Source organism: Capsella rubella, unplaced genomic scaffold (genome assembly GCF_000375325.1).
Source record: "Capsella rubella cultivar Monte Gargano unplaced genomic scaffold, Caprub1_0 scaffold_6, whole genome shotgun sequence".
NCBI lineage: Eukaryota > Viridiplantae > Streptophyta > Magnoliopsida > Brassicales > Brassicaceae > Capsella > Capsella rubella.
This window is the reverse complement of record NW_006238918.1, coordinates 9298124-9319688: the sequence shown is the minus strand read 5'-3', so window position 1 is coordinate 9319688 and position 21565 is coordinate 9298124. Positions and strand designations below refer to the sequence as shown.

Genomic DNA, 21565 nt, shown 5'->3' with positions numbered 1-21565 from the left:
CAAATACAAATCAAATTTTAAAGTATTGTAAACATATATATATATATACAATAAATATATGGCAAAATTGGCTCTTGTACTTTTTTGGTCTTTTGTCAAACTATAAACCCAATAACTTGAATTTTATTTCTCAATTTCCCTTTTTATGTCATAAAACAATTAATTCACAAACTCCATAATTAGTGGCAAAATAAGCATTTTTATTTGTTTCTCCATTATATCTTTCTCTCTCTCATAAATCAGATAAGCCAAGAAAAAAAAATCATTTATTTCGAGAAATTAATTCATTGACTGTGTGTTATTAGAAGCAGCTTCCTTTAACGTGTTTCCTCTCTCTCCTCTGTCACGCAAGAAAACATAAATATGATCACTTTAATTTTCTCTTCTCTCGGGACTAACTAAAAAAGATTCAACCAAAGTACCAAGAACACTTGGAGCAACAAATACCCAGAAGTCTCTGCTTCTTTTGAACTCGTAAAGTCTCCATCTTTAACAATTGTCTCGAAACTATACTGTGTTTTTCATTATAAGTTCTTCAATGGTCTATGTTTTGTTTTAATTCTATAGTTTGAGATTTGTCTCTGTTTTCTTTACAAAGGTTTGAGATTTGATCTGATACTTTGAAACAGAGTCAGAGTGGTGTTTTTGTATATGAGAAATTGGACAAGACCCTGATGTCAGATTGCGTCAAAACGACGGTGGATCCGCTTTTGAAAGATTTGGATGGGAAAAAAGAGAGCTTTAGGAGAAACGTTGTGTCTATGGCAGCTGAGCTTAAGCAAGTGAGAGGTCGTTTGGTTTCTCAAGAACAATCCTTTCTTAAAGAAACCCTTTTTAGAAAAGTTAGTACTTTTCTCACTATTCATTGTGTTTTGAATCTCTTAATATTGATTTGTTACTGCTTTGGTAGGGTCAAAAATCCGGTTTGACAAGTTTGGATTTGGTTTTTTTCTCTCTAGGAAGCAGAGAAGAAAGCTAAGGACATGGAAATGGAGATCTGTAAGTTGCAGAAGAAGTTGGAAGATAGAAACTGTGAGCTTGAAGCTTCAACTTCTGCTGCTGAAAAGGTTTGTTTTTTTTTCTCAAAACCCTTTTCTGCTATATAATATATTGATACTGTATCTGAAAAGTTTGGTCTTTGAGAAGTGGTACTTGATCTCAACTTTCTGAAGTAATCATTATAGTTACTATTGGATCAATGGCCCCTTTAGATCTTAAGCTAAAGTAGATGAAACTGAGTGTGGAAAAGGTTGACTGAGTCCAGTCTCAAATTTATTATAATTAATGTTCAGTGAAGTTTGGACCTTTTCAAAAATAGTTCCTTGAATGATATTGGAATCCTAACTGGGTCATCTTTAGACAAAAAGGGTCTTAGTTTGGCTTGAAAAGTTGTATGCTTGTGATGAATTCACAAATTTGGTTAGTTCTCAGGTCTAATGTTTGAAAATGTAGAATCTGAGATGTGCAAATGGGTGTTTCTTGAGCACTTAATACATCGATTAGGAGTTCTGCTTGATAATGGATTGGTTTGCATAGCTGCTTAATGTTTTTCTTTTCTGAATGTTTTTGATTTCTTAATCTGATAGGTTTGAACATAGAATGGCTTAAGTTACTCAGCTAACATAATTTGAGAATCATTTGAGGTATTAGGGAATGTAATATCCATGCTAAAGAATGCTTCTCTTATGCTTGTTTAATCCTATGTGGGGATAACAGTTTCTTGAAGAAGTAGACGATCTGAGATCGCAGCTAGCTTTAACAAAGGAAATTGAAGAAACAAGTGCTGCGTCTGCTCAATCCGCACAGCTTCAATGCTCGGTGCTTAAAGAACAATTTGACGACAAAACACGTGCTCTAAGAGAACACGAAGACCGTGTAACTGAGCTCGGTCACCAGCTTGATAATCTTCAGAGAGATGTGAGGGCAAGAGAATGTTCTCAGAAACAGCTAAGAGAGGAAGTTATGAGGATAGAGCATGAGATCACTGAAGCTGTTGCAAAGTCTGGGAAAGGCACAGAATGTGAGCTCAGGAAACTTCTGGAAGAGGTTTCTCCAAGAAACTTTGAGAGAATGAACAAGCTATTGGCGGTAAAAGACGAAGAGATTGCTAAACTAAAAGATGATGTAAAGTTAATGTCAGCTCATTGGAAACTCAAGACAAAGGAACTTGAATCTCAGGTTCAGCATCCATATCTGTCCTTATTCTCTTGTTCTGTTGGATTTCCCAGTTTATTATCTGAAAGTTTCAATCTTTGGCTGATAAATGAACATTTTCAGCTGGAGAGACAAAGAAGAGCAGATCAAGAGTTGAAGAAGAAGGTACTGAAACTAGAGTTTTGTCTGCAAGAAGCTCGTAGCCAGACAAGAAAGCTACAGAGGGTAAAGTCCAAGATTGATTGTGGCTTTCAATTTACTTAGCTATTTATGAAACCCCAAATGAATTTATCTGTATGCTTGATGAATGAAACACAGGCGGGGGAGAGGCGGGACAAGGCAATCAAAGAGCTAAGAGATCAGATTACCGGAAAACAGCTGAATGAATCGGTTTCAGGGGAGAAACCAAACTTCTGGGATACTTCAGGGTTCAAGATCGCCGTGTCAATGTCGATGTTGTTATTAGTGATTGTCTCCAAAAGATGAGTTCTTGTATCCTGAACTCTCTTTTATTTTTGTTGGTGTGTAAATGCAGTAGTTGCAGATAGTAGTAGTAGTAGTAGTAGATAAATGTTGCATATTACTCTATGAGGTTAGCGAGGAGGACTCTTACTTCAATTATTAAGTTATAAAATTGAACAAACACAAGAATCAACTTACATTGATTTAACTGGTTGTCCAGAGAGCAAGCGAGTTGCAAAATTGAGATTTTTAAAAACATTGTTTGAGACGACACAAGAATAGATAGAGAGCTTTGTATATGTTACATAAGAAGTAAAGAACCAATAAAGACTGACAAATAGGATTATTAATACATCCACCCATTGCCAATGTTTGGGATATCATCGGGGAACCAACTCCATGGGTTAACCTTATGGAGTAAGTCTCGCGCCATTTACTCGTTATCAACTCAGGCCCAACTCAGTCAAAGCAGAACCGAATGCACCAAACTGAAACCGAGCCCAAAAACCGAACCGAAATTTTTAAAAAATCTTATACTCAAGAACCGAAAGTATCCGCAACCGAATCATACAGAACCGAAACCGAATGGATATCTGAAGTATTTAAAATACAATTATATAAAATATTTGTTATTTTTAGATCAAAAAAAAATAAAAATATCCAATAGTCAGACAAAAAAACTGAAAAAATCCAAAAAAAATCAAAAATATCCAAAATAATCCGAAAATTTCTGAAATATCACAACATATCTGAATTTTTTCGGTTATAACCAAACCAAAAATAATCCAAAAATATTAGATCACTAGATCAATTTTTTTGTTCAAGATCCAAAACCAAAACCGAACCAAAATTCGAAAAAAAACGAATGGAGCTTGTAATCAAGATCCGAAAGTATCCGAAACAGAATCATACCGAACCGAAACTGAACCGAATATCTGAACGCCCAAGACTAGTTTCGGCTATGGCTAAACGGTCTTCAAGGTTCACTATCTCAGTTTCAGAGGTGATGCATACATAACATATGGTTTATTGGTCGAAGAAGGAATCAACTTAAGATATACAAAAATAAACGTCCATAAATTTCCAAACCATTGTGTTTTGAATCTATGAAAGATCTTGAAGTCAGGCTTGGCTTGCTTTTTTTTTTACTTAGAACACAAATTTGTCTCAATTCACAATATGATAAAAGAGATTGGTCAAAGACGCTATATATGTTGTTTCTTTTGTAAAAATTTGTTATTAATCTCTTCTTTTGGGAAGTTATAGCTAATGAGTTTGAATAGAAATGTCAAATATTCTTGACTTGGGACATTGTTAAAAAGTCTAAGAAGTTGATTATGGACGGTTGTATGTTTCATGCTTTATTTTTTTCTAAGCATGTGAGACGAAAATTTATGATTGACCATATGTTTTTAGTTTTCCCAACTTTGAATTGAAATGTACTAAGGGAGGGATAAAATCCAATAATTGGATGAATTATTGAAGATAGGCTAAGATAAAAGTGGTTGGTCGTTGATTATTTTTCGTTTCTTTTATTTTTGCCTCTCCGACACGTTTGACCCAACGGCCCATTTTTTCAGCTTGTGGTCTCTCACTATCTGAAACTTGGTATATTCCTTATTGATAAAAATATATAGGTGTGTAATAAACACACAAAAAAGTCAAAATTATTCTAATTTATTCTTTCTCTCAACTCCAAAATATTGAAAGAAAATAATATTGGTATTGTATTGAGCCGTATTTTTTTGGATTCTCTAAAACCCATGCTAGTTTAACATTAATATATTGTCCGTTTTAATATATTTGCTCAAATCCATATGAATTTGTTATTGAACTTTTTTCCAAAAAACCTCATATTAATTCGACTCAGATATGATTTATATATTATAATTTTTTTTGATATTCTGATTTTAGACGTTGATTTGTTTTCGAACAATAGTTTTAGTAAAAGAAAAAAATAATCTAAAAAACTACGTACAATAGTCTCTATTTATTAATCGTATTACAATAAGAAAAATTGTCTTAAAAGGTTTGAGCTTAAAAATGGCGAGAACTATTTAACGGTTTGAACATCTGTTAAAATATTTTCTTATATAATAAAATTTAAGTTTGTGATTTATTTCAAAAGTTAAATGAATAACTTAATCTCTTATTAACATATTATTGTTAACTCCTTATATGATAAAGTAAAAAAATATTTAAAGAGCTAATAATAAAAGTTAGATGCTTAATTTAATAAATCCAAAATTATTTCCACCATTTTTACTAAAATCATGTTTCTTTTGATTTTTTTTTTTACATTAACATAATGGGTTCTATGTGTATTTTCCATAATCCTTATCTTTTGTATTGGGAAACAAAAAAAGAGTTTGAATGGTCAAAAACTATAAAAAAACCAAACCCAATGTAACTTTATTTTTCTTACAAAAAAAAACTTTCTTACTAACTTCGAAGAGTCTCATTATTAATATTTTTCACTAAAAAAGACTATCCAATGCTGGCCAATGTTGTTGTATCACACAATAGAAGAAAGTCTTTAAATTTATATAAAATTTATAATTTCATAATTCGTCTCACCGGAAAAAAAAAAAAAAAAAACAAAGTTAGAGAGAGAGAAGAAAAGAGAAGAGAGAGAGGGATTCGATTCATCATCATTCATCAAAACACACAACTCCAAATCCTTAAAATCGTACGGATCTCTCTCTCTTTCATATCCTTAATTCTTCATCTTATTCATCTTCGATCTGGGTTTTTTAGGTTTTCTTCGGTAAGTTTTTAATTTCTTCAAAGTTTTGATTTTTATGCTCCTGTTGCTCATCTCGAATTCTGGGTTTTTAAAATTTTCTTCTTTTTTTGAGTTTTAGCTTCAGATCTGCTTCTTATACACTATGATTCACTATGAAACTTTAAACCCACCATTTTTAATCGGTTGATTCTATCTTTCTCTACCCAACTTTAATTTGGTCTTCTTCGTCTTCATCTTCTTACTTTAATGCTTGGGTCTTTGTAATAAATTCGCATTTTTTTTCTTACCCGTTTATAAATCTTTCCTCTTCCGTAAACTTTACTGTTCTAATATGTTGTATAAAAATCAGATTTTTAGTTTTATATATTAGTGAAGCTTGAAATGAGCTTTGTTTTGTTCATTGGTGAGAAATTGAATTTGTGAGGTCTTTCTTTATCAGAGAACTAATTAGTAAAGCAACGAAATTTAACACATTGGACTCATCTTTGTTGTTATTGGTGTAGTTTGAAGAGTTGAGATAAAGGAGGAAGCTGTTTTGTAGCCTTGAAAATGGCGTCAGTGGGTATAGCTCCTATCCCTGGGGCAAGAGACTCTACTGCACATGCTTCTGGTGTTGATAAATTACCTGAAGAGATGAATGACATGAAAATTCGAGACGATAAAGTATGTTTCGACGCGTTTGTAGTATAGTTTTTGGTATGTTTTCATAGATTATTGAAATCGGTTGTGATTGTTAGGAAATGGAAGCGACGGTGGTAGATGGTAATGGGACTGAGACTGGCCATATCATTGTGACTACTATTGGTGGACGAAACGGCCAACCAAAACAGGTTCTTTTTGCTTCTTCTTTGTTTCAACATTTGCAAAAAACTCGTTTCTTTTCGACCTCTTATGTTAGTTGATTCTTTATATATGTTCTATTTGATTTAACTTTGTGAAATGTGAATGCAGACGATCAGCTACATGGCAGAACGTGTTGTTGGACATGGATCATTTGGCGTTGTGTTCCAAGTGAGTTTTGTTCATTTTATCTATCTCTTATGGAATATATGATAATTTTATATATCAATTGACTGACTTGGAATCCTGTTTCTTTCCGTTGTATGGTTTAGGCGAAATGCCTTGAGACAGGAGAAACTGTTGCAATAAAGAAAGTTTTACAAGATAGGAGGTACAAGAACCGTGAGCTTCAAACCATGAGGCTACTTGACCATCCAAATGTTGTGTCTTTGAAACACTGCTTCTTCTCAACCACTGAAAAAGATGAGCTTTACCTCAATCTTGTTCTTGAATACGTCCCGGAAACTGTTCATCGTGTTATCAAACATTACAACAAACTGAACCAGAGAATGCCTCTCATATATGTCAAGCTTTACACATATCAGGTATTAATTATTGTATTTTTATCAGGTTCTGGAGGTTTTTTTTTGTGGATCACTGACTGTGTTGCTTCTATGTTTGGCAGATTTTTAGGGCTTTATCTTACATTCACAGGTGCATTGGTGTGTGTCATCGCGACATAAAACCTCAAAACTTGTTGGTATGAAAAAGCTTTATAAACTAGTATTCACAGGATACTTTAACATTTACTTGTCTGCAATTTTTAATGCCTCTCTATTTCATCTATAATGAAACAGGTAAATCCACACACTCATCAAGTAAAACTATGCGACTTTGGAAGTGCAAAAGTATTGGTGCGTTTGATATATATTTTCTCCGTACATTTTTATTTGGATAAGTTAAATTCAAACTTGTTGATAATTGTAACTCCTGAAAACAGGTAAAAGGAGAACCAAACATCTCCTATATATGCTCAAGGTATTACAGAGCACCTGAACTTATTTTTGGAGCAACTGAGTATACGACAGCCATTGATGTCTGGTCTGCAGGATGTGTTCTTGCTGAACTCTTGCTTGGACAGGTATGCATAGTACGCTATAATCTCAGTCAAACATTTTTGTTCTATTCGAACTGTTGTGATTGACAAACTCTATCCTTTGCTTATGATAGCCATTGTTCCCGGGTGAGAGCGGTGTTGATCAACTTGTAGAGATAATCAAGGTATAATAAGCTTTGCACATGTTCACTTTGATCATAAGTTCTTGTTTTCACCATTTCTGATGGAAGATTGATGTAATGTATTTTTTGTTTTGCATTGGGGTAGGTATTGGGAACGCCTACCAGAGAAGAAATCAAGTGCATGAACCCTAACTACACAGAATTCAAATTCCCTCAGATTAAAGCTCATCCATGGCACAAGGTAATTAGTTATTATATAAATCAGAACATCATATTCACTGTCTCTTCTCTCAATAGCAGTTGAAGTCAATGTGTTGATATCTTCTCATCATATATTCACAGATTTTCCACAAACGCATGCCTCCGGAAGCTGTTGATTTGGTCTCAAGACTTCTTCAATACTCTCCTAATCTACGAAGTGCCGCGGTGAGTATTACAAGTCAACATCCTTATTGTGATTCTTTTCAGTTGTCCTTTCATTTCCCAGTTTTCGTTATCTGACATATATGCTTGAATTGTCAAATCTGGTCACAGCTTGACACTTTGGTCCACCCATTCTTTGATGAGCTAAGAGATCCAAATGCACGTCTACCAAATGGACGTTTCCTTCCACCACTTTTCAACTTCAAGCCGCACGGTATAACATCTTCCTTTCCTAATGCTTTTAAAATCCAAATTTAGATGCAAAATTATCAAAGATTTCTCCATCTAAATCCATCAGTCTAGAGTTTAAAAACATCAAGAGATCCTTGATCATTGACTGCTTAGTTTATATGTGTAACATCCTAAGACAATGGACTAAAATTTGTTCCTGTTGTTACTGTGAAACAGAGCTGAAAGGTGTACCTGTGGAGATGGTAGCTAAGTTAGTACCTGAGCATGCAAGGAAGCAGTGTCCTTGGCTCGGTTTGTGATTTTCAAAAAACCCCTAAAAATGTAGCAAGAAGGAACACAAGACTTCTATAATGTGCCTCTCTCCTCTCTCCCCTCTCTCCTCTCCCTCCTCTCCCCCCTCTCTATGTATCAATATGTCATAGTCTGATATGTATCTCTTTGTTTGTTCTTTGTTGTATGAGTAGAGAAAGAAAAGAGTTATTATTACTATAGTTGGTCTGTTGGTTTATAATGTAACAGCCCACCAAGAATTTTTTATATATGCTTTTGTATCTTTCTTCTTCCTATGTACCATACTCAAACTTAGTCTAGTTGTTTCACCGTAGCAACTTCAAGTTTCTTCAAGAAACCTCATGCCACTTCTCAGACTTGTTTAAAAGCCAAAACTTTGTGATATATTATTGATATTACTACGAGTCGTCATCGCCGTAGAAGATGCCGTCTGGGAAATATTACTGTGATTACTGCGACAAGGAGTTTCAAGACACTCAAGTCGCTAGAAAACGCCATCTTCAGAGCAAACCTCATCTCCGAGCTAAGGCTCTTTGGTACAGCTCTTCCTCAGGTCTGTCTCTCTTCTCTCTTTCTCTCTCTCTCTCTCTCTGTTTCGCTTCTCTTTCTTAACATCTCTGTTTCGTAGATCTTAATCCACAAGTCTCCAATTTTGCGACTAAGGGTCTCTGCAATAGCTTCATTACCTCGGTACGTTTTCAATCGAATTGAATCTTACGCTCTGTTCCTGATCCTTACCTTAGCAAATCTCTTGGCTATGTAAAGTCTTGTTCTTTCGTTTAATCTTACCTTAGCAATCTCTTGGATATGTAAAGTCTTGTTCTTTCGTTTAATCTCTTGTTAAATCCGAAGTTCTTACCCTAAAGTTTACATTGCCCTGTTTGTGGGTTTTGTGTTATCTTCCAAGTAAAGCCTGTTCCTGTCTTAATGGATGTTTTGCAGAACTTTTGCCCATTCGGAAACTCATGTAGATACGTTCACCCCAGCACAGGTTAGGTCAAAACCTTAAAGACATGTGGTTTGGTCTCTTTGGTGGCTTCTTAAAGCTCTAAACAAGTCTCTACTACACGCATCCTAGATTCTGTCTTGTGTTGGTTTGCTTAAAACATCATCTTTCTTATTGAATTTTTAAATGCAGGATTCACCAATAATACACAACCTCATGCTAATCAGCTTAACCAACACATCCAAGGGAGTACTTTAAACCGTACGCGTTCTTGTTATTTCTGCTATTCAACTTCTCTTCTTAGTCGTCTGAGTATATTTACTTATAGAAATTTGATGTTGGGAAGTTTATTTCTGCAAAACAGGTGATTTTGTTAGTGGGAGACTGAATACAGGTTGGTTTGATCTTCCGCCATCTCTGAGACCGCCTCCCGAGCAAGGCTATCCTCAACTTCCTTCTATAGACTGGGGATAAAGATAAATTGTGCTCAGATTCAGTATTGATGATGCTTCTATATGAAAGAAAAACTAATCTCTGCTCGTTATTCGTTAAGCTCCATAGATTTGTATCTCTTCGGATTGGAAGAATATCAACCAAGCTTCGTCTTGTTACTTATGCAGAAAGTATTTTTATAGACATTGTTTGGACATTGCAATTAAACACTTTGCGCGGTTTTGTTGATAGAAAAGTCTTTGAATTTTATTAGCTCCTCCATAGTCATTTGCTTGAGTGTCTCTGCCTTGTAAATAAAAAACCTGAAAAACACCCACAAGACTTCATTCCCTGAACCAAACTTCCTAAATATTTGATAGAGTCGGAGCAGTAAGCTCGTTAAGCTTATGGGTTATTTATCCTTGTATGTAAATTTAAACTTGGTGCAGTTGAACTATGAATGGATGTTTGTAAGTAGCATAAAATCAGAAGTAAAGTAAGCAGAAACACAGCTTTTGTTTATAAAGATTAAGATGTAATGTACTGTGATTTTCGATACATGTCCAAAGAATTTGTTGTAAACAACATTAATCCAATACATCAATTTTGAATTATTCAACTAAAAATAATTAATGATCATTTGGTTCAAAGCCAAATATTTGTAGATTGTCATTCTCATTGAACTGCAAGTTAAGTTCATGTTTTGTGATGTTAGTTGTTGCTCATGTCACGTTTTGTAACAAAAACTCCTTAACCTCTATATATGGTATGAAGTATGGTGCGAAGTAAAGTATGAAGTAAGGTATTGATGTAGAATTAAGGTATAATAAGTAGTATATAGGATTCTTGATAGGATGCTGTGATTTTACCAATGCATATGTTGTGCCTAACGCAAAACCCTTTTGGAAAAACAGCATTTTGTATTTTGGTGAATTAGCATTGCATATAACCATTAATGGTAGAGAGGATTTTAATAGGTCCATTAATACTATTAAATTTATTTTCCTTCCAATAATAGGTGGCTAATTAAGTAGTATTGCAGTTTTTTTTTGTGTAAAATGTTATATCATATATTGTAATTTTTTTTTAATGTTTTAGTAGTGTGATGTATAACCTCTTAGTTAATTAAGAAATTTTTTTGTCTAAGTGATTTCTCAATGCGTCTGTCATATTAATGAATTATTTAAGGTTTCTAATAAAGACCCACAAAATTTTAGTATATTGTATATTTCCTCAACACATCGTAGTATTAGGTATTAACACTCTCATTCGTTGTCTACAAATATGAAATTTTAATATATTTTTACTATCAAAAATATTGTAATAAATATAAGTTGTCATCTGAGAAAACAATGAATATTCTTTTTGTTTTTGATTCGGTTATGATTTTCAGTTTATGATGAAACTTTTGTGCAACATAGGTCCACATGAATTTGAAGTTCTATAAAATATGTGAATGACTGCAAATTTTGAGTCCAATGTAAAACATACTCATATATATAGTTACAAGTCTCATACATTGCTCACATTGTGTTTGTTTGAATTAATATTGTAAATTATGCAACACTATATAACTAAACTATAACAAAATAATTATATTCATTTTCTTACATAAATAATTTATTTAGCTATATGAAGCTGTCGTTCGCACATCACGCTTATAATATCACATAATTTAATGTTATATATTTTTATTTATAGAATACATTTGTACGAAACATGATTTTTTTTGCTGAAATAGAATTCAATAAGAACAAGATTAAGAATGATAAATATAATAAATAAGATAAAATTAGACTCACGAATTTTGTAGTCAACAACTTGTATATCTTGTTGTATCCTTTGACCATCAGTGTAGTGTCACCAGACGATACTATTAGCAGATCAATAAAATATCCCCAACATATCCGTTTTCACTCAATCATGGGTTTTAGTTTCAATTTCTTTTTTTAAAATAATTTGAATATATAAAAAAAACAACTCTAAAACTGTAAATTACAACATTTAACATATATATATATATAAGATGTATATATATATATAACAACATATATACTGTACATAATATATATAAATATATGTACACATATACATATAAATTGTATATAACATTTTAACACATATATATATATATACTGCTTTCCCTACATTCTCCCTACATATTTGTAGGGATTTGGCTAATGGGCCGGCCAATTGTGGCCCAATGTTGACAAAAATATATATATATATATATATATATATATTGCAATTAAACCCATAAATTTACAAACATATACTCCCTCCGTTCCAATATATAAGATGTTTTAGACTATTTTATTTGTTCATTTTATTATATATTCTCAAATTTCTATGCATCATTTTTATTAATTTAATAGTTTATGATCATTGAAAAACTGTAATATTTTTTTCTATCGGTTGAATTTTTATAAATAATCAAACAATTTTTGTTTCTTAATCTTTTTGCTTTTAACCAAAAACTCTTATATAATGGGACATAAGGAGGATATGTACCAATATATTATTTGAATAAAGAAAAAAAAATTAATATTGATTTTTGCAAATAAAACAAATTTAGTTAAACATTTGTGTAGAAATTAAAATAAATAAATAAAAACAAAAAATTGAGATTCAAAGTAGCTCAATAGACTGCTTTCCCTACATTTTCACTTTTTGCAAATATGGATTATATTTTACGATTAACACGTGATAATGAGTTTAATTTTTGTCCTTTGGTTTTATGGTATATATGGAAGGCCATGAATGATAAAGTGTTTGAAAAATTTGGATAAAAATCCACTGGAAATTGGTCGGATTGCGAACGAGGAAGCCCAGAATTGGCATGCTGCATAGGTAGAGAATATTCAGGTTCCAAGGGTAGTACTTGGGAATTTTGGGAGCGGATTTGCTGCTTCGGGTGCTTTACCTCCTGTCTCTGTAGGATATCGTTGTTTTATCGATGGTTTCTGGAAGTCTAGCTATTTGTATGCAGGTTTAGGGTGGTTTTGTTGCATGCACATGATCCGTGTCCAATGATTGGAGCCTCCAACCTCAGACGAAGTCTCTCTCCTCTTCATACGGAAGTAGAAGCCCTAGTGTGGACGATGCAATGCATGATTGGGCATAATTTCAGAGACGTGATGTTCCGAACCGACTGTTCTGACTTGGTAAGATGGTGTCTTCCCCTACCAAATAATCGGCGTTCTCAGCATATCTGGATGACATCAACATTTATAGGGAAGAATTCTCAATTTTTTTCTTTATCGTTAATTCCTAGAAATTCACATGTAAAAGCGAATTGTTTGGCACGCAAAGCTCGTTCCAACCCGCAAATGATTAAGTATGTAAACAATTGTCTTTCGAATTGGCTAATTTGAGCTGATTTTTTAGTTATTGATAAAAAAAAAACTCAATAGACAATACCAATCATGATTTTCTTTTGTAAATTAAATTAAAGAGCTGAAGGTGTTTTGAGGATATAACTTTGAATAACTTTAGACTCATTATTTAAAGCTTTGCCACGTCGATTTATTAGATAACTGAGTTGTAATGTGACCACATAGTTTTTTAGGCTTGGGTCAAAGGTTCAGAGTTACGAAGATGCATGCACCTGAGAGAGACTTATAAAGAGAATTCAACACAACGACCAAAATAATTATTCTCATCAGTTAATTATACTAACTAACCAATAAAATATCATTCGAATTATTTATAAACGTCCATCCACGAACCAATACTAATTTGCTTTATTACCCTGACTTGCTAATGTTTTTAGGGAGATTTTGAACAGACGAATCGAGCTAAGGAATTAGATGACAGCTTAGTTTTCTCAAACATACATAATCACTACATAAGAAGTTTATGTTGAAGAGATATGAATTGTGGATATAGCGAAGTTACTTCACTTCTTCCAATCTCATGAAGTTCCATGGTACCTAAACCATGATAACTTTCAAGATGATTCTTTCGCCCGAAAAGCTTGATGCCCCTGGTTTTATACAACACGAGAAAAGCAAGACGACGACGAAAACATTAGTATTATGATGATTCTAGTAACATTTCCTAATGTCTCACCAATGCTTACAAATAAGATGGTAAACCGAAACACAATTGTTTCCAAGACTATATAGATGCTCTTCAATTTTCTACTAACACCGCTACTAAGTTGATGAAAAAACAAAGAAAATAAGGTATTGGTGATCACAGAACATAGCCCGAAAACGAGAACTTGGGACAAGATAATATGTACCTTATTCAACTAGATAGAGACGTGCATCTGAACCCATCTCTTACAAGTCCGTTAATTGCGTCCCTGAGCCTATGATACTCCTCAGGTTTGTTGTAAACTTGAAAAGAAATACGCACATAACCTGTGATTGGATCAATCTCACCGTCCGCAGGTGGCCTGAAGTAAATCGGGATTTCAATGCTGAACCTTTCTCTCAAAAACTTTCTAAGCTTCAAAATATCCGAATCACTCGACACTCCTAAACAAACCGGTAACCCGACCATGATCATACTCGCACACATTTCAGGCGGACAACCGAGCTGAGTACCCCAAGACTTAACCAACATTTGACCCATCTCAACCACAGACTCATGATTCCTCTTCTTAATCCCATCAATCCCGCCTTCAAACCGATTCACAAACTCCAAAATCGAAGGAACCACCAACTGAGCACTATAATCTCTAGTACCAACCCACGAACTCTCAACCGCCAAACCGTTCCCATACTCATTCGACACAACGGGATGATGCAAATCCCTCGAACCACCGTTACTCGATCTCCTACAGTACAAGAAGGCAACGGAAGGCGGCGCGAAAAACCACTTATGAAGATTACTAGTATAGAAATCAGCACCAATCTCTTTCATATCAACATCAACACAACCAATCCCATGAGCAGCATCAACAAAAACTTGGTCAACACCTTCACTTCTACAAATCTTAACAAGCTCTTTAATTGGAATCACAACACTAGGCATAGAAGTCACATGATCAATCAAAGCTAACCTAACTCTCCTACCATTCGCCTTACCCGACTCTAAACCAATCTTAAATTTATCAATAATCTCATCCGCCGAGTTAACCGGAAACGGCAACTGTACCTCGATGACGTGTCCACCGGAGCGTGTAACGTACGCTTCAACAGATTTCTTAACGGAACCAAAAGCGTAATGAAGCATAACCACCGCGTCGCCTTTATCGAACCTTCCTTCACGGAAAGCCCAAGCGGTTTGTTGTAAAACGATCGCAGCTGCGGTTGTTGCGTTGTCGACGATCGAGACCTCGTCGTCATGCTCGGCGTTGATGAGGAGTTTGATCACAGATCTAGATTCGGAGATTTTGGGTTTGAGTTCTTCTAAAAAGAATCGATCCGGTTGACGGAGGAACTGTAGCTGCCAATCTCGTTGTCGAGCGAGGATTGACGAAGGACAACACCCGAAGCTTCCGTTGTTGATACGAGCGAAGTCTGGGTCGTGATGCGAGAACTCTGATTCGATTTCAGAGTAAGATATGTAACTCGGTGGAGAGATTTTGGGGCGTTTGACGAAATCGGAGACCGATTCGATTCCGTTAGAAGCGGTGACGGAGGAGGAAGAGGAGGAGGAGGAGTATCGTTTTGAGTGACGGTGGTGATAGGTTGCTTCTTCCGGTGGAGACAGAGACGCCATTGAAGAGAGGCCTAAGGAAGAAGGAAGAATTTGAGGAAATGAGAGCTTTCAATCATAAACAAAGAGGATAAAGACAAGTGGTGAAAGTGCGGTGCCACGACGACTCTTTGGGAACTGTAAACAAAAAACACAAAATGGTTTCTTCTGTTGTTGGAGTGGGTCACGTGACTCTCGCGTGATTGTGGAATGATTCATTCACCTACCGAGCCGACGAACTTCATTCACGTGTTAAATGGTGTTTTTTTTTTCTCGTACGGGACACTGATGAGAGACACTCTGAAACGGTTCGTTTTAACGGTCGGATTGATATTTAATAATAATGGTTATAAAGAGGGAAAACACATGAAATATTTAAGACTGTGTTATTGTGTTGTTTGACCGGAAATGTAATAGTTTCTGTTTTTGAATTTGTGGGTAAAGAACTATAAGATAGAGTTACATGAACAGTACAATATTCCCGACTAAGTGAAGCGAGCTTAGTCTTCGTCACTGTCATTGCCAAAAACAGATGCGATTGCTACTTTTGGCTTCTTGATGCTGCTTGTGGGTTGACTCTACATAGGTCAAAATATATATAAACTTGTTTAGGTCCAGGTCTAAGCACGACTATATTAGGTCCAGCGCGTAACAGGCTCAGCTGGTAAATGAACAATGTGAACTAAGGTACCTTTGATATAGTGCTGCTTTTAGAGGAAAAGCCAAACTTCAATGTTTTTCGCTGATCTTGGACAGTAAGTGGAGTAACCGTGGTCTTTGCTGGTGTAGAAACAGGGACATTCTCTGGGGATTCTTGTTGGTTCTGTTGTATCTGCTGTTGTTTACGAGCATCGGCCCTAAGATTTACAAAAGACAATCTGTGTTAAGTACAACGCATACATAATCTTTCAGAACATGTAAAGGGAAGAGAAACTAAAATAGTGTTAAAGAGTACATTTTAGTCAATTCCCTCTCTTGACGCTGCTGTTCTCGCTTCTTCCTATCATCTCGGCTACTTGCGCCGTGCATCTCTTTCATTTCTTTGAATCGCTGCATAATGAATACCAGCACTTTCTATGTTTTAGGCTTGGAAAAAACAGCATACAAGAAAGGATAAGGGGATCAGAGTTTGTGTTACCTTCTTATGGTTGTGATCATATGAGCTCAAGTGACCTTCAAACTCCATCACTGTTCTATACTGTTTGCTGCAGAGTTCACAATAGAAGACTTTACGGATTTCTTTAACGTCGCTCTGGATCTTCTGCTCACGTTCTGCTAGGACCTGGATTGTCATAATGGGGACGAAGCGGGCAGTAGAAAGCCACCAACCAGGTAATAAAAGACTGCAGTGTATTTTTTTTTCTTTCCCTTTTACAATACTACCAATCCCCTCAAAAGAGATGTATATACGCTATACACTGCTTTCTGTTCTTTTGAGTATCGAAAGTTAAAGGCATCATTTCCAAATATGTTTTGAGCGCATACCTCCCGTTTCTTTGCGATTTCCTCAGTCTCTTCAATCTCGATATCAAGTTTCTTCCGCTGGATATTTTCCTCTGCAGTGAAATAATCATCTTCCTCTTGTTTCCCTAAACCGAGTCTTCGATCCCTGATACCAGACTTTATAGGCTCCGTGATACCTTAACATATAAAAAAAACAACACAAAATGATCAAAAGATGAAACAACACCAAACCAACCAAATCCTGAATTCTTATCAAACACACACACCTTGCTCTTGCTTCCCAAGACCTTTTCCTTTCCACCCCATTTTCTGAAGAAGACGAAACCCGACATTCGAAGACGATATCTGTGTATCTAACGATGCTTGCTCCACATCCTCCAAATCAACATTTTCAGTAACCCTATGCGTAATCGGCAATCGAAACTCCTCTGCTAAACCCTCAATAAAAGATTCTTGATTCATCTATACAAATTCCAAATCACAAATAGATAAAGCAAAACACAAAAATAAGTTAAAACAAACCAGTAAATTGAGAATTTGTGAAACAGACCTGATCTTTCTCATAAATACGTTTCTCTCTACTACTTGCTTCCGTCTTACTCTCACGTCTCCTTATATCCATTCCCGCTATATCAACCTAAAACCCAATGTGACTTGTGTTAGAGCTAAAGCTAATGGATTCGTAAAACTAGGGTTTCTACATCATAGCGATTCAAATCGATACCCAATTAATCTTGTAAACAAATTGGTGATTAGGGTTTATCGAATCTCAGATCGAGACATATCTAAAGATGAAAATTGAAGAAGCTTACCTTCCGAGAGCTTCTAGAGAGAGAGATCGCGGCGCAGAGAGAGAAAGAAACAACACAAATCGACGTTGAAGATTATTTTTTTCTTCGCCGTCTTTCCTTTCTAACTGGGCCTTGAGATTGATGATTAGGCCCAACATAAACAATTTGAGAGAAGATGAATACCCAAAAAAAGGCAAAAAGCCAAAAACTATAACAAAGATACAATTGAGAAAATCATAAAAAGAAAAAAATGAGTATATCCTATACTATGTGTAAAAGTGTGACAATTAAAAAAATCATTTATTCAATTTGATTGCTCTTAAAAAGATAAAGAAAAATAAGATTTATTATTATGATTATTATTATTTTGCATGTATTTTTGCATATATGATGATAGTATAAATTATGCCGCGGAGAGAAACAAAGTCTTAAAAAATAACATTTGTAATATATTTTTCCTTTTAATTCATTATTGTATGATAATTTTTGAAAACCAAAAACAATCTAAAATACAAATTAACACTTATTTTGTTTTCTTACAAACATAATAACACGTTATGTTATTTTAATACCAATTTTCTATTAATAATCTTAAATAATTATTATAGCAATAAGAATTTTCTATTAATAATCATTTTTATAAGAAATAACATACAAAAGTACCTAGTGAAAAAAGGGAAGGGAAATGATTCTTGCACAAGTTGAGTAGTGATATTTTTTTCTAGACACTATGTTCATATTAAAATATTTATTTTTCTTATGATGTTTATTTTATAAATAAATTAAAAGGTTGAAAATTACGTTGTTCATAATATCATATGATTGGTCTTAGCAAAAAGATGAGTGACTTTTGTAATGGCTTATATATGGGGTTAGTGAGCTTAGTGGATAACTTTTACTTTGATGAAAACCTATACTCTCTTTGTAGTATGCTCTTATTTGAAATATTGCCTCTAATTAAAAACTACATATGCTATCAAATTTCATACTATTTCTATGATTTTTAATGTCTCTATATTAAATTAATCATCTTATATTATTTAATGCACATAATATTACAAAACCATTTCCTAGTATTGTTAAACATATGATTAAATTTAGGTTTTGATTGGTAACCTCGTACCGCTTTGGTATGGAGTATACCGTTTTGACAATTACCACGAAAACGGTATTACATACGTTATTAAAAACGTTATTTTCAGTTTTTTGTTTACAGCTTTTATATATCGTTTTTTATATAATCTTACCAATCAAACCTTTAATCTTTACTTTGCCTAAACTACATTGACAACAAGGTGAGCTTTTTTTATATGTTTGGTAATATGGTGAATTCTTATATATTTGAACCCAAAATTGAATAGATAGGGTTCATAACACTTCATAAGTTCATGTCCTAGTTCCAAATGGTTATGGTGTGATCCATGTCATGATAATATATAATTAAATTTCTTTATTTTCGAGAAAATCAGCCAAAAAGTGAAAAATCAATCAAGATGAACACATTCAAATCCGAAAGGAATAAAACTTTTTTCTCTCTTTCTTTTATATTCTCTGTCAAATTCGATATAATGAACTTTGTTTGGTGGTAGATTACTTATGCTTTAATTATAGCTTAAAAAAACGCAGTTTCTAGGCGAAAAGATTACTAAAGAAGATTAGTATATTTGTATGAAACAAAAAAAGTTCTACAAGATATTAGTTAATAACTTAATTGTTTGTTATATAATAATGTAGGCTTGTGAAGCCTGTTGAATATATTCCACAAACAATGGAAAACGAAAGAAGGAAGAGCTCGTTGTGGCCTATAAAAACAAATAATTTTTAGTGTTTTATTCTTCCATAGATTCCTTTTCATTTGTGCTTTTGACTGTTTCCACAAGTTTATAACTTGTGTTTTTTTTTTCCTTAATAATTGACACCTAGCTAAATTTTACTATATATAAAAAATATTTAGTTGTTCGAGTTTTTGGCATGATTTATGTGAAATTATTGTAGTCTTTGGTCTTCTAGTTAATGGGAATACTCTAATTGTGAAATTAGTATATGTGTATTTGAGTTCTTTTCGGAAGCTCTTTACAATGTGAAATGAAATTCGGTGCTTTTAGAGTTTTTTCACCATTTTTTTAATGTCTATTTTGAGTCGTGTGTCGTGTTTTAGTGTGTCTTTCGTGTCTTTCGAATTATGTTTATTCGAATTATGTTTAGAGTATTAAGCAGGAGCTAAACAGTTGGAGCGGAATTGCCGCACCAGTTTTGGGCAAGGAAGTACAACTTTAGCTAATACAGAGAATTGGACCGATCGGTCCATCACCAGACCGATCGATCCAAACAGACGACACATTCCATGAGCACAACGATCGATCAATCCCTACCTTGGATCGATTGATCCACTCGTCCAGACCTGATCAGAAGCATTAGATCGATCGATCCTCACCTTGGACCGATCGATCCATTTATCCGGACAAGACCAGGAGCAAAACGACCGATTGGTCCATCATTCAAACCGATCGGTCCATATGCATGACAACCAAATTCAGTTTACTAAATCGGATTTAATTGCTATTTTCTTCTGTAATGGGTATTAAAAACCCAAAAAGACCTATTTTTCATTTAGACCTATTTTGAATTTTAGAAAGCTTTTGGAAGCACAATCGTTGCCTCGTTTCTCACGCTTCTCTCTCTCTTGAAACTTTTTTCTAGATCTAGTTTTTCTCTTCAAGATCGATATGTGCTTCATTCAGACCTATAAGTTTCCTAAACGAGGCAACAATCGCTTCCAAAAGGTTTCTTTATTTTTGCATTTTTATTTATAAGTTTAAGATCCAAACAAAAATCATTTTCGCTTTAGTGAAAAACGAGTCTCGTAAGTCTTTAGAATATCTTTGTTTACAATTCCGCATATACTTTACTTCGGTTAAGTTATTAAGTTAAATACTCAAATAATCATGAAACATATTATAATTCACGGAAAAAAACAATTGAAATATTTAAAGTTCTCAAATGAATAAGCTTTGAAAGTTTGCTATATCAGTCAGCTACAGAATTGACATGTAGTTACTTACATATACACAGATAAAGTTTTCAATAAAAACCATTAAAAAAGCGTGACACTAATCATAGTACTTAATTATCAACATTGACTTACTAATTTCGACTAGAATCTCAAGAGTGGTAAAGAGTTTGGCACTTCGTTGAACTTTTTAGAGAGCAATATCTAGAAGCATCATTAGGATAAGAAAGCCATAAAAAAAACCAAACATATAAAACAGTACTGTATATGTTTGGACTTTTATAACAATAATACCTATCTTTATAATTCATATTATTGAAACATTACAATAATAATACACACCACCTTTTGATTGATTCGATCACAATACACACTTAATATATATAAAAATGTTTGAAGAAAGTTCAAATAAAAAAGAAACAGAGAACTTGGATGGATGCCTCTGAGGAGAGACCAAAGACTCTATAAAAGTTTGTAACACTGAACCTAATTTTGAGATTTGAGTTTTGTCTGATAAAATCTCAACAACCGTCGGATTGCAGTTTCCAAGTTTCTTCATCTTCCCCTTTAAGACGATACTCGAATCATATCTCATTACTATGATTTTCTTCTTAATTTACGTTTATTGTTTTTTTTTGTTTAAATATGTTGTTAATTATATTGTATGATTTAAACGTGGAAAAATAATTATACCAAGATAGCTCACTGATGAAATTTAGTTATTCCAAATAGTTTACTCCAGAATTAATATGAGACTACTAACAAAGAAGTTACATGCAAATATGCAACATGAATAGGGATATTGTTTTAGTTTACTAATCTCATTGAGCTAGAATAGAAGTACTATTAATAGTCGTTAAATGTAGTACTAGTGCTTTTTATTTCTATTTTGTAACCTTTTGGTGACTTCTAAAGTTAAATATTGGTTAAAAAATAATTTAAATTTCTTTATAGTTCAAATGCAAAGCAAATATATATGTGTACGT

The 21565-nt window shown here is 33.9% G+C and overlaps 5 protein-coding genes across 7 annotated transcripts; 3 read left to right on the top strand and 2 right to left on the bottom strand.

The window, feature by feature from the left end:
• The first annotated feature begins 313 nt into the window (after nt 1-313).
• LOC17882433 (nuclear envelope-associated protein 2) lies at nt 314-2825 on the top strand. Of its 2 annotated transcripts, XM_006288089.2 has the most exons (6): nt 322-474; nt 630-842; nt 960-1067; nt 1717-2178; nt 2278-2379; nt 2473-2825. In XM_006288089.2, exons 2-6 carry the CDS (start codon nt 675-677, stop codon nt 2638-2640), a joined length of 1008 nt encoding a protein of 335 aa, XP_006288151.1. In that variant the 5' UTR covers nt 322-474; nt 630-674; the 3' UTR covers nt 2641-2825. The 2 variants fall into 2 exon arrangements, with proteins under 2 accessions (XP_023636718.1, XP_006288151.1); XM_023780950.1 differs by having other exon boundaries at nt 314-474; nt 1717-2379.
• A 2383-nt stretch (nt 2826-5208) lies between these two features.
• On the top strand, nt 5209-8549 carry LOC17884024 (shaggy-related protein kinase alpha). 2 transcript variants are annotated; one of them, XM_023780441.1, is made up of 13 exons: nt 5209-5305; nt 5866-6025; nt 6100-6192; nt 6314-6373; nt 6475-6747; nt 6828-6902; nt 7000-7056; nt 7143-7283; nt 7373-7423; nt 7527-7622; nt 7724-7807; nt 7916-8018; nt 8213-8549. In XM_023780441.1, the coding sequence occupies exons 2-13, from the start codon at nt 5912-5914 to the stop codon at nt 8293-8295; spliced, it is 1230 nt and encodes a 409-aa protein (XP_023636209.1). In that variant the 5' UTR covers nt 5209-5305; nt 5866-5911; the 3' UTR covers nt 8296-8549. The 2 variants fall into 2 exon arrangements, with proteins under 2 accessions (XP_023636209.1, XP_006289925.1); XM_006289863.2 differs by having other exon boundaries at nt 5209-5383.
• A 105-nt stretch (nt 8550-8654) lies between these two features.
• Nucleotides 8655-10204, top strand: LOC17881095 (zinc finger CCCH domain-containing protein 3). The gene is made up of 5 exons (XM_006286792.2): nt 8655-8840; nt 8916-8977; nt 9230-9278; nt 9426-9494; nt 9598-10204. Exons 1-5 carry the CDS (start codon nt 8711-8713, stop codon nt 9705-9707), a joined length of 420 nt encoding a protein of 139 aa, XP_006286854.1. The 5' UTR covers nt 8655-8710; the 3' UTR covers nt 9708-10204.
• Nucleotides 10205-13310: 3106 nt separating this feature from the next.
• Nucleotides 13311-15436, bottom strand: LOC17882306 (probable L-cysteine desulfhydrase, chloroplastic). The gene is made up of 2 exons (XM_006287602.2): nt 13912-15436; nt 13311-13650 (listed from the first exon to the last, which is right to left on the bottom strand). The coding sequence occupies exon 1, from the start codon at nt 15336-15338 to the stop codon at nt 13917-13919; it is 1422 nt and encodes a 473-aa protein (XP_006287664.1). The 5' UTR covers nt 15339-15436; the 3' UTR covers nt 13311-13650; nt 13912-13916.
• Nucleotides 15437-15664: 228 nt separating this feature from the next.
• On the bottom strand, nt 15665-17645 carry LOC17882290 (G patch domain-containing protein 8). The gene is made up of 8 exons (XM_006288157.2): nt 17591-17645; nt 17329-17415; nt 17045-17240; nt 16800-16954; nt 16453-16596; nt 16270-16364; nt 16006-16171; nt 15665-15892 (listed from the first exon to the last, which is right to left on the bottom strand). The coding sequence occupies exons 2-8, from the start codon at nt 17398-17400 to the stop codon at nt 15815-15817; spliced, it is 906 nt and encodes a 301-aa protein (XP_006288219.2). The 5' UTR covers nt 17401-17415; nt 17591-17645; the 3' UTR covers nt 15665-15814.
• Nucleotides 17646-21565: the final 3920 nt, after the last annotated feature.

What these genes read in the sequence shown, in the direction of transcription:
- LOC17882433 (XM_023780950.1), top strand. Translation starts at nt 675, where the DNA reads ATGTCAGATTGCGTCAAAACGACGGTGGATCCGCTTTTGAAAGATTTG. An exon ending in CAACTTCTGCTGCTGAAAAG is followed by an intron (nt 1,068 to 1,716) that starts GTTTGTTTTTTT and finishes TGGGGATAACAG; the next exon opens with TTTCTTGAAGAAGTAGACGA. An exon ending in AGACAAGAAAGCTACAGAGG is followed by an intron (nt 2,380 to 2,472) that starts GTAAAGTCCAAG and finishes AATGAAACACAG; the next exon opens with GCGGGGGAGAGGCGGGACAA.
- LOC17884024 (XM_023780441.1), top strand. Translation starts at nt 5,912, where the DNA reads ATGGCGTCAGTGGGTATAGCTCCTATCCCTGGGGCAAGAGACTCTACT. An exon ending in TCAAGCTTTACACATATCAG is followed by an intron (nt 6,748 to 6,827) that starts GTATTAATTATT and finishes TATGTTTGGCAG; the next exon opens with ATTTTTAGGGCTTTATCTTA. An exon ending in TTGGAAGTGCAAAAGTATTG is followed by an intron (nt 7,057 to 7,142) that starts GTGCGTTTGATA and finishes TCCTGAAAACAG; the next exon opens with GTAAAAGGAGAACCAAACAT.
- LOC17881095 (XM_006286792.2), top strand. Translation starts at nt 8,711, where the DNA reads ATGCCGTCTGGGAAATATTACTGTGATTACTGCGACAAGGAGTTTCAA. An exon ending in TTGGTACAGCTCTTCCTCAG is followed by an intron (nt 8,841 to 8,915) that starts GTCTGTCTCTCT and finishes TCTGTTTCGTAG; the next exon opens with ATCTTAATCCACAAGTCTCC. An exon ending in ATACGTTCACCCCAGCACAG is followed by an intron (nt 9,279 to 9,425) that starts GTTAGGTCAAAA and finishes TTTTAAATGCAG; the next exon opens with GATTCACCAATAATACACAA.
- LOC17882306 (XM_006287602.2), bottom strand. Translation starts at nt 15,338, where the DNA reads ATGGCGTCTCTGTCTCCACCGGAAGAAGCAACCTATCACCACCGTCAC.
- LOC17882290 (XM_006288157.2), bottom strand. Translation starts at nt 17,400, where the DNA reads ATGGATATAAGGAGACGTGAGAGTAAGACGGAAGCAAGTAGTAGAGAG. An exon ending in ATGATCACAACCATAAGAAG is followed by an intron (nt 16,365 to 16,452) that starts GTAACACAAACT and finishes TTCATTATGCAG; the next exon opens with CGATTCAAAGAAATGAAAGA. An exon ending in AAAGCAGCACTATATCAAAG is followed by an intron (nt 15,893 to 16,005) that starts GTACCTTAGTTC and finishes TGACCTATGTAG; the next exon opens with AGTCAACCCACAAGCAGCAT.